Source organism: Notolepis coatsorum, assembly GCF_963971535.1.
Source record: "Notolepis coatsorum genome assembly, chromosome: 13".
In the NCBI taxonomy this organism is placed as follows: domain Eukaryota; kingdom Metazoa; phylum Chordata; class Actinopteri; order Aulopiformes; family Paralepididae; genus Notolepis; species Notolepis coatsorum.
The window spans coordinates 105,140,502-105,152,514 of record NC_140177.1 but is presented as its reverse complement, the minus strand read 5'-3'; the positions used below and the strand labels follow the sequence as shown (position 1 = coordinate 105,152,514).

General features: G+C 43.8%; 1 protein-coding gene across 1 annotated transcript in view; it reads left to right on the top strand.

Annotated features, from left to right (window-relative positions):
- Positions 1-12,013, top strand: part of LOC311239451 (anoctamin-8-like) — a gene marked incomplete at both ends in the record, with an annotated part of 212,392 nt that overhangs the window by 170,688 nt on the left and 29,691 nt on the right. Inside the window, 6 exons of the mRNA XM_084327759.1 lie at positions 1,220-1,346; positions 4,003-4,058; positions 4,169-4,243; positions 5,042-5,533; positions 6,720-6,887; positions 7,366-7,557. Of these exons, the coding sequence (XP_084183885.1) occupies positions 1,220-1,346; positions 4,003-4,058; positions 4,169-4,243; positions 5,042-5,533; positions 6,720-6,887; positions 7,366-7,557 (1,110 nt within the window). The remainder of the gene's footprint in view (positions 1-1,219; positions 1,347-4,002; positions 4,059-4,168; positions 4,244-5,041; positions 5,534-6,719; positions 6,888-7,365; positions 7,558-12,013) is intronic.

Genomic DNA, 12,013 nt, shown 5'->3' with positions numbered 1-12,013 from the left:
GCATTATTCACACTCATTATCAACATCTAGTGCTGCTGTCAGTTTGACTCAATCAGCGCCAGACCCGAGGATAGTCGGGTTCTCTCGCCATGCGTTGAGTGCCAGGACCCCCGAAAACCTGAGTATAGTCGGGTTTTCATTGTTATTTCTTTTATTCAATATTTTCTCTCACACGGACCTCTGGGTTACCATAGGGAACCACTCTGAGATCGCTAGAGTGCAATACCGGCTGCATCCTGATAGGTGGCAGTATCGCCCACCCTTCGAAACATTTTCTTCACACCCGGTGTTACGTTTAATTCACTCGCAGTTTTCTTGGTCAGGCGAGTCTAGCAGTTTACTCGATGGCATTGAAACGCGTCCAATGCCTCCGATGCATGTGTTGTGGTGGATTATGTTGGCGACACGATGGACACCAATACTGGAGATCGTGATCAGACAATTGGAATATTCTTTTTGGGGTACCTCCTAGTGAAGGTAAGGACTATATGACATCAAACCTGCTTTGATCCAACCATGATTTCACATTGATCGTTGCGACCATGTGTAACGTACTCCAGAACGTATGCCGTTGGTGGCGATCAAAGCATCAAAAAACGACCCCCCCCCCCCCCCTTTCATGCATTCATGATGAAACATAATACCTATTATATACATTTGATTTGGAAATAGTAGCGTGTCCAGGCGAGCAACGCCAACGCTTTTAGTCAAATTCACGTATTCCTCCATAGCGCCGTTTTATGGAATTAGCCAGGATCACTCTAAAACTATACTTATATTCACCACGGTATAACACGTAAACGTATACATGAAAAAAATTATTATTTTTCATCGTTTTTATTGAACGATGGATAGTTGATGTCAAATGAGCCATAGTATTGTATCCATATAGCTATAATAAAGAATGTAGATATAGCCCTGCAAACACCGCCACGCAGCCCTATCTCTTAGAGTGGTGGCACAGTAGGAACTAAGATGCAGCTAGGCCTCTGGCGCTGAAAGAGTTAAAGATGCAGTAAAAAATATATATAGAATTACCCAATAAGGTTTATGGTATAGGTATTTGTAAATAAACAAAATCGTTTTTCAAATGTCTCATGCTTCTCATTCATTGTAAAAGCTTTTAAGGATAACTATGAGCTTTAAATATTTGTGGATTGTGCATTTCTTCATGCAAATAACAGTGGGGGTTTTTGTTTCTCATCCTTGAAATTGACAGGAGGTGGTAATGGAGATTAAGGAGCTTCCTGGCATTACCAGATTCCTTCCTAAGATAGTTTTGGCCATTACTGTGACCATATGTGACGAGGTGTACAAAAAGATAGCTCACTGGCTCAACGACATGGGTAAGAAGCGTGTGATTGGGACCAAAATACCTGTATGTACTGATACCACTTCACTAGTGATACCAAATCTGAGCCTAGAACTGAGTAGTGACCGGATCCATTAGTTACTGAACTGTATACTGTAGACTTGAACCATTAGTTACTGAACTGTATACTGTAGACTTGAACCATTAGTTTGGGATCATTGGACAAAAAGTATGGAGATAATCCATTTTCCTCAGGGAATATCTTCATTACATCAATACTGTGAACAGTATTAATAATAATAATGCAGGACCTGTTGCGTTTGTAGTTGAAGTATTTACCTACCTTGTTTAACAACCAGGAGAACCCACAGCTGTAAAGGAATGTAAATCACTACCCACTTTCAAAACCACTCTCAAAGAGCACTACGAGAGACTGCAATTCGAAACTGGCCCCTGTAAATGTCCTAACCCAACCCCCTCCAATGTACAGTAAATGTCCTAACCCAATAATACACGAGACCCTCTTCTTGGGACCAAGTAAGGTTTCGCGGATAATCCAATGTACAGTTACCCCACCCCGCCTACCACCCCACCCACCCAACCACCTCCAATGTACAGTTCCCCCCCCCACCCCACCTACCCAACCCCCCCCCCCCCCTCCACCCCACCTACCCAACCTCCTCCAATGTACAGTTTCTTCGTCAAATGTATATACTCTCTTTTTTAGACACTCTTTTGTATCACAAACAGTACTGTATTTGTAAATCTGGTATTGTCATAAATGTACTGTATTTGTACTGTACTGTATTTGTAAATCTGGTATGTCATAAATGTATAGATGTAGCAGTACTGTCTATCTGTATGTCATGTATGTCATATATGTTATGATGAATTGAAAATGGGGGACCCTGATGTAAACAAGACGAAAGTCTTTCTCTGGTCTGCATCCCCTTAACAATTGTGTGTATTGAGCTGTACTGTATTGTACCCATTCTGCAATCTGTTAATACAATTTTCAATCAATCAATCAATCAAAGGTTGTATGTATTGTAGTTGAAATCTTGTAATCCATGCACAAGAAAATCTCTTAGTTTACTCTTTCATTTACTCTTAGTTTTGCCAATAAGACCTTTTTGACGCTTTTGTTTTGGTAAAAATGGAGTTTGTTTATAGTGGTGACTCACGGCCCCCTAGTGGTCAGATTTGATTGCAGCTTTAACAGTTAGCCCACTCCAGTATTCAATTTTGATCTGGGCCCTGTTTCTTGTACGTGGTTCAACTAAGTCGATCAAGATGTCATTATCCAGCTTCAGTTAACCCGATGTTTGAAGCCGGGATTTTCCTGTTCCAAGAAGGTGGATTCAGTCTCGTTAACTCAAGCCAGACTTGATTCTCAGGATCAGTGCGCGCGCCCGCCTCAGCTGAGAAGACAGCAGGTGTCGATCGCAGAAATCCTGATTCTCTAGCGGCATTGATTGATTAATTGATTTAAAACTTTATTAACATATTGCAGTACGGCTCAATCGCCTCGCCGACAAGTTAAATGCGTTATCTATAGGCTAATTTTAAGTCCCTCATTACCTCAATCAATCAGATTATATTTCTTTAAACTTGCCTGCTGGATTGAATAATCAAATGAGATCTTGCTAGCGAAAATAATTAGTTAACTGTTATTCAGAATTACGATACGGCTCTCTTACCCATTGATTGATGTATAGTCAATCTTTAACTTATCTCCAATGTGGTCTAACGGGTTGTTCTTTTGACTTTCACACAGACGACCGGGGTTCAAGACCCTAGTCGTCTCCTTCTTTTTGCAATATAGGAATAATTCAATTTGGTGCACGTTGAGAGCTATATAAAGAATGACATCCTCAATGCATGTAGATTTATAATATTTTAACTTAAAACCAGGCTACTTTGGCGTATAATCATTAATATTATATTCAAAAAAATCATATTGGAAAGACCGGGTTTTGAACCCCGGTCGCTGGGTTGGCAGGCTTGAGCACTACCGCTGGACCACTGTGCCAGATGGGATAAATTCATTGTTTATACATTAATGAACGAGAGACCCGTGTTTACAATATCCTTTGTTATGAATGAAGTTTATCTCTTTATCCTCATTCATTAATGTGACGTCAACGGCTCATTCAATTTCTCAAATCCGTCAAACAGCGCATCTCATCAGACATCTTAATCCCAGTTACAATTGAAATAACCACATAATGTGTACATCGCACGAGCGAGCGCCACCGTCGCCACGGTATATATAACGTGCATTATTTAGGACAAAGTGAATTTAGTATCAGCATTTTGGGTCTATTTTACATTTCAAAAGCCCCCTCTGGAAGAATGGAGCACAAGAACGTAATTCAGAATGGTATAATGCAGATCGTAGACTGTGGGAATAGTTTCAGGAAACGGGCCGTCACTTCTTTGCGGGGCGTGGCGATGGTTCAGGCTAAGTTGAACTTGAACTCTGCTTTCGACCAGGCTCAAACTTTTGGATATGTTGTCATGGTGATTTGGAAAATCCACGTACATGAAACCGGAAAGTCCGGCTAACCCAGTTATCCAGTTAAAGTTATCCGGCTAACTCAGTTATCCAGGTACAAGAAACAGGGCCCTGGTTTAAATGGATAATCCAATGATCATTTCCATGTACCCATAATTGTCTCATCTTCCAGAGAACTACAGACTTCAGAGTGCCTATGAGAACAACCTCATCATCAAGATGGTGTTTGTAAGACAGTCATCATCTACCATTTCTTTACTACATCTTTACAGTTATTTTATATCTATGTTGATCTATGATTGTTTTAATAACTGTAACACTTCCTCTTCGTTTTACAGTTCGAGTTCATCAATTCCTATCTTAGCCTTTTCTACATTGGATTCTACCTCAAGGACATGGAGCGACTGAAGGAGGTAATGACGACTGTTTCATAACATAACTATATAACTATTATATAGGGAACACATTCGATTTGGAGGATTCGAGAAAGGCAGCCTTACATTTTCAGATGGTACATTGTTGAAACAATATAGTACATTTGAAATGGTTGTCATGGGCCTCAAATTTAAATGTTTCAGAAAATGTATGTTTCATACAGATATTTGACATGAATATGATACATTTTACATCAAGTTTTGTAGACGTTTTATATTACACAAATTCCATATGTTTTCCATACATTTCCATGCAAATAAATCACAATTTAAGTCCAAGCTTACAATGCCAAAGAAAACATACAAGAATCATATTCCATTTCTTAATAAAAAAAACTTCATCACAGGGCCCTAATGTCATTCATCTTTCTTAACCTATAGGGAACACTGTAAACCTTCAATTCAAGTAAACATCAAACAAACACAAACATGAAAACCTGTCAAATTTGAGTTACTAGACTTTGATCAGCTGTGGTGATGTTTTGTAATTTAGTTTTCCAAAAACAGAGCACACACATTCACTCTGGTAACCAGCAGGTGTAAAGACAGAGATCCATACACACTCTTGAACTGGCTCTTCCCACAGTGTGGCTATTGAAAGATCAATCTTTTTTCTTTTTTTTTTTACCTTGATGAAGATCCTCATGTGATGGAAACATTGATCTCTCAACAAACAAGCAAGTTTAACAGTGTGCAGCCAGGACTCTACTAATTAGTATTTTGGTCAGCCCTCCTCTCCCGAGGCTAACAGCATCCATGTCTCCCTGCTCCCCACAGATGCTCGCCACACTACTGATCTTCCGGCAGTTCCTCCAGAATATCAAGGAGGTCCTCCAGCCCTACCTGTACGAGCACCACCAGCTGGGCGTCTTCACCCCCAAGGTCCTGTGGGAACTCCTCCAGGCCATCGTGCTCAAATACAGCCGCCTGGCTCTGGGAAAGGCCCAGGCTTCCATGAAGGCCTACTTCTTCCTGGGCCCCAGGGGGACCCCCGTCGCCCACCATGGCGATGGCAGCCAGGGGCCCAAGAGGAGAGGGGACCTGAAGGCCGGGTTCAGGCTGACGGAGGAGGAGTGGGATATGAACGACAGCGCCCTGAGGCAGAGGAAGGTCTGCTTCACCGAGAAGGTCGACTACCAGGATGTCGCCGCAGAGACGCAGATGGCCGACGACAACTCCCTGGAAGACAGTCCGACGTTGGTGGAGGCGGGAATGGACCCGTCCAGCCTCTTTGACAGCTGTGACGATGACAGTGACGCTGAGTTATCACCGCAGGTACAGTATATGGAGCCTGAGCTACCAGCATTTTAATAATGCAATAATAATGTAGAAAGCACATAACCACTCACTTCCAAGTTGCATTCAGGAGTTGTTCCGAACTAGAGAGAGCCGGTATAAACTTAGGGGAACTTGTGTCTTCAATATCGCAAAGGCAAGGACAAATATAAAAAGTCGATGTATATCTGTTAAAGGGGTAAAACTATGGAATAACTGTGACAAAGAAGTAAAAATGTGTATTTCGATACATACATTTAAGAAATTATTCAAATATAAGGTGATAAGGTGAAACTTATTATTATCCTAATTATATCTTATTATAACATGACTTGACTTACTTCTTGACTTAAACCCTTTTGCTCTTTGGGGGAGCATAGGTCATTATAACATAACTGTATTAAAATCGTGACAAAAAAAAGATATATATATATATATATATATATATATATATATATATATATATATATATATATATATATATATATATATATATATATATATATATATATATAAACAAATAAATAAATGTGTATACGTTTTGTATATAAAACTATGAAACTTTTGTAACCTTTTGTTTTTGCAAAATTATGTAATGTAAAAAGGGTAGGCAATTATAAGCCTCGCCTTCAGCCTACACCTTTTCGGTAATTTTCTTTCTTTTATACATTTATTTCACTATAATATCAGACGGACAGGTCTAAATTTTTCCCAAACTGAATAACACATTTGCAATGTTTATAATGTTTATCAGCTTGGATGCACACTGTCCTTTTCCACTGTTTGACGGCATGTTCTCCTCATCCTGAAAGTGCTGCTTTCATTTTCTATTTTGTACAATGGAGGCCTTTTACAGAATACTTGCCAATTTTCCCTCCATGTTGGGAGAGACAACGGTTGCTATGCAAAACAACCTTTGCTATGTGTTGATGGGAAATATATGTCTTATTACTGGATCTAAACAAGTCACAGTGGAACAGTAATACCATGCTTCTTCAGTGTTTTACCAATCTACCACTGCACAGAAAGGAGGTGTTTCCTTTCTAAACTGGTTACCAGTGGTTACAGGCAGCCATGTTGGAAGAAGGATAACTACTGTACTAAAAGATTATGTGAAAGGCCTCTATTGAATTGTTTCATTATTATAATCAATAACCAAGATATGATGTAATCCAAGCAGGAGGTGAAGGAGGGCAATGCAATGTCTCCTATAAATGGATTGGGCTCTCTGGTTCTGAGGAAGAAGCGCCCAGGCCAGGAGAAGGAGTCCTGGATCGACCCTCCAGTAGAACCCAAGAGAGTCAGCCTCAGCCAGGCCGAGATCGAGTCCTGCATGCAGACGTATGAGGTGGGGACTCGGGTCAACAAAATACATTTTTATGTCAGCAAGCATTGATGAGGTCAATACAGTGTAACATAGATTATATGGTATTATAAACCACATGATAAAACTGCTTTATAAAGGTTGATTTGATGGAGAGATTTTGGGGCTACTACTACTTTGGATCTTATAGTTCCACCTATCCCCCTCTTGTTAAATTATTTTAATTATTAGAAATGATTATTTCTTCTACAGAATAATTACGTTTGTAACCAGGACAGATACAAATTGTATCCAAAGTAGACCACTGTCCACAAGAAGTCATGTAATCCTAAAATGAAGTCTCCACTAACATCTAAACGTAAAATCAATGATGAAAACGGATAACCACGTAATATCACCCCCAGGGATAGTAAAGGTTTCTTGTAATGACATGGGCATTACAATTGGCCTGAAAACATTGACACTGATATATATATTTTGTTCTGACCTTTGACCCTGACAGGACACTCTCCAGGACTACCAGGAGATGTTCATCCAGTTTGGCTACGTGGTTCTGTTCTCCTCCGCCTTCCCCCTGGCGGCCATGTGCGCCCTCATCAACAACATCATCGAGATCCGCAGTGACGCTCTGAAGCTCTGCACCGGCCTGCAGAGGCCCTTTGGACAGAGGGTGGAGTGCATCGGGCAGTGGCAGGTCAGAGGGGGGGGGACTATCACAACACACTTACAGGAACACGCCAACATTTGGGGAAATTAGCTTACCGTCTTCTTAGCTTACCAGAGAGAGACAAGAAGATAGATACCAGTTTCCTCTCTGTGCGTTCAGTAGAAAGTTATCTGGCTGCACGTTAGCCTAGCTTAGCACAATGAATGGAAGCGGACATATACGGGTAGCCTATACGCATTGTCTAACTAACACCTCTCCCGAAGGCTACCCGTACATGTCCGCGTGTTCCTTTAAAGGGGATGGCCACCCATTCGAAGGAATCCCATAATATTATTCCTGTGTCCAAGGACTGTTCAGATACAGAAGCCGAGAACGGCCACGTCTTTATTTATTATTTTATTGCCGTTTTCTCGTGATAGCGACTTATTATTTCATTATCTCGATATAACAAAGTCCGTTTTCTCGTGATAACGACTTATTAATTTGTCATCTCGATATAACAAAGTCCGTTTTCTCATGATAACAACTTATTATTTTGTCATCTCGATATAACAAAGTCCGTTTTCTCGTGATAACGACTTATTATTTTGTTATCTCGATATAACAAAGTCCGTTTTCTCGTGATAACGACTTATTATTTTGTTATCTCGATATAACAAAGTCCGTTTTCTCGTGATAACGACTTATTATTTTGTTATCTCGATATAACAAAGTCCGTTTTCTCGTGATAGCGACTTATTATTTTGTTATCTCGATATAACAAAGTCTGTTTTCTCGTGATAACGACTTATTATTTTGTTATCTCGATATAACAAAGTCTGTTTTCTCATGATAACTTATGAGTATACATTTTTTTCAGTATGTTGTTCAGTAGAGCAACGACAGACAGCAACAGTTGAAGTTCTTGAAGGCTGAAATCAGGACGGCGTGATCACATGAACCAGCTCGCAATCATCTCAGAGTTCTGCAGTTCTGTGATATCGAGATAATGAAATAAATTAATCCATTATCACAAGAAAACAGACTTTGTTATATCGAGATAATGAAATAAATGAATCCGTTATCACGAGAAAACCGACGTTGTTATATCGAGATAACGAAATAATAAGTCGTTATCACGAGAAAATGGCAATCAAATAATAAATAAAGACGTGGCCGTTCTCGGCTTCCATATTCGGATGATATTTGTGAAGAAGCGCTACTCTCTCATGAAGCTAGGAATCAGACAGAGAACCATTACATTTGTGAGCTCACCTAGAGCCATAACGTTAGGTTATAACTATAACCAAGTTCTGTTAATTAGGGGTGACGCTTGGCATCACACTGCACTCCCTCGCGTACGTGCATGCGCACTGAATAAATTCCACAAATGTACCTTTAATACCAGTATTAGTCTGACCACACCCCTCATCAGCTTACCTTCATAAGCAGGTGTGTGGTCACCTGCTCTCCTCCTTCCCAAGCTTTCACCACAAGGTGAGGTCAAGGGCTGCAGCGGCCGTCTGATGCCAAGCGTCACCCCTAATTAACAGAACTTGGTTATAGTTATAACCTAACGTTCTGTTCCATTAGGGGCTCTGCTTGGCATCACACTGCACAAAGGGAGGCCAAGCGGAGCCGCTGGCTGACAAATACACCCCGCTGAAGGCCCCCCACAACCAACAGAACAGGGAGGGCCGAGCCCCCCCGACCCCCCCTAATGGAGGGCACCCTCCCTATTAGAGGTCTACCGAGAGGGCGACGGACCCGACCGCGCGAAGAGGCACTCAAGCAACTCAACGCACAGGGTGAGCAGACCGTGGCTTGACCCCACGACTACACCCACGCACAACCCGCATGCCACCCGGGAACGAACGTAGGAAACAACCTCGTTACTGCCCCCAGAATCACGGGATCAAGGGCAAACCCAACCCCGTGGCAAGGCCGTAGCAGCGGAGCGCGAAGGAAGACCCAGACCCACCAAAAGGACTGGACTCCCTGGAATGGGGGCCCGGAGAAGTCCATGATGCCAGCAGCAAGACCCCACCAGGTGGGCACCTAGTGACCCCGCCCCCCACATCGCCAGCGTATTCGGACAAAGGCCCCTCAGCCGAGCGGGCCCTGTCCTCCCCAACAGTACACCGCCTGGAACACAGGCCCTGCAACAGGCAGACAGCATGGTCGTAACACACAAGAGTTAACCAACGGAAGCAGGCAGTGCACCGGGAAAAAAGACCAGGCAACAGGCTGTCAACCCAAGCCTGGAGACTGCGGACGAGGCAGGCGCCAAAAGGACAGCTGAACACAGCCGCCCCGGCGGAAGGGGCGTATGCTGGCGTTGTCGCATAACCAAGCCTCCACAGAGAAGGCCGATACGATCGGCAGACGTCATGAACGTGCAGGGGCACCCTCAACCGGAGAACCGGGAGTTGACACTGCAGCAACACACCAGAGAACCAACCACCTAGGCATTACCCCATGCAATGGTTGGTCCCATAACCCCTCAGGAAAGAAACCCCAAAAACACACCTGCGGCACCGCCGCAGCCCGCGTTCTGGTTTCCAACAGGGCTATCCCGGGCCTACGGGTCAACGAAACATTAGCCCGGACCGGGCCCGGTGATACGGGGAACACAGGGTCCCCCGAGGAGGTTAAAACCACCCCAACAGGCCCCTCTGCGCCAAGCGCAAGAGAAGAGCGTAAAAAATGGAAGACCAGCCCCAGCACCCCGCACTCGGTATTCCCAGGAGGTCACCCAACCAAGTACCAACCAAGACCAACCTGCACAGCGGCCGAGATCCGACGAGATCGGGCGCGTACAGGTTGGCACGGCCATAAGCCATTACGACAGTGCAGAATACAACGCACCCAACAAGGGTTCCATAACGCTCAACCCTGTGACACCCGGACCGACCTAGCATTTTTTCCCCCTGAAAAAAACCCAAGTCCCTCAGGGTACCAGAACAGCAGATCTGCATCCCCAGCGGACAACGGGTGCAACTGATCTGGACCAGCGCGACCAGAACCAGTCCCGTGCCCTAATCACGCCGACCTGCCAACCCCAGGAGAAGGGGCAGATATGCGTGTTGATCCCAACATAAAAAGAAGGCGCCACCCAGACGTGTCGGTACGAACCGCGCCCGGTGGCCCACCCCTAGGGCGTGAGACCCTTCCCCATATGTCCAGACCCATTCCGTCATCATCCCCTGACATGAACGGGAACCCATCGACAACCACACAGGGTGTCGGAAGAGGAAAAACCCCCATCCCAATTGCTTCATAAAAACGCTGTTTCAACCCCAAGCAATCAAGGCGCGCCAGTCAGCCAATGCCCCAAAAGCACATCCTGAGCTAGCACTATGTGTGCGTTTTGACATACCCACATCAACAATAGGCCGTTTAGACCACCATATTGAATCCCCAAGACGCCCAGGGGAACGACAAGAGGGGCGAGATGCAATCAACTCCATGAATGAATGAATGAAAAAGTTTACCCAACAGACTGCAGAAAGGGTACAACCCAGTACGGCAATACACACAATTGGTTAAGGGGAGGCAGACCTGAGAAAGACGTTAGTCTTGTTTCCATCAGGGACCCTCATTTCCAATCCATATAGACACATCCAACTCTTTATAAAAATAAAGAAAAAGCATCACCCGTATGACCCAACTGCACAGCTGGGAGTAAAAAACCTGTTTTCACATGATTTTAATCCAGTCACTCCTAATCAGAGTGTAAGACCAGACCCTCCCAGAAACACCTTCCCACATGAGACCATAGTCATGAAAAAGATATGTCAACTGTGAGTCACGTGACCAATCGACTCAAGTTGACACATAAATCGGGCGCAGCAGAACTGTGAGCCCTACGCCCTAACCTCGACATCTTTAAGACACCAGCTCATGGAAGGCGTCGCCATAGCAACACCGCTACAACGGGCGGGGAAACCTGCCGGCTGTCATGTAATAGGAGTCGGTAGAATACCCCCCCCCCCCCCCCCCCCCGCCAAGCACTGGCTTGGCCCTGACTGGCTCAGCAGAAGAGATCAAAAATCCCCTAAACCAATCAAGTGGGAAAGGAGGGGTTTATTCAACACCCCCTCCCGAAAAAACACCCTTTATCCCTACACACAGAAAAACAACCGTAGCCATCTTGAAAAACCTCCGGTAGAAAGCAATGCATAGCAAAAGCTAATACAATGTCCGCTACCCACAAAAATGTGTAAAGGTTTTACAACAAAACACAAGTCGCCTGTGCGTGAATCCTATACCCGTTGACTATGTCGTACATAGGAAAAAACGCTGATCGAGAGTAAACGGCTAGGCCGTGAAATGTGTGTGTACGAGTATTACTGCAACTAAACAACACAGCATTGTGAAACACATATACTTAGTTCAAGCAATGGAATAACACCAGTTTCTACCTGCATGTGGAGCATCAAGCTAAATAGAACCTATTACCGAGTGTACGTTGCAGACCTTGCTTAACCTCGTAACACAACAC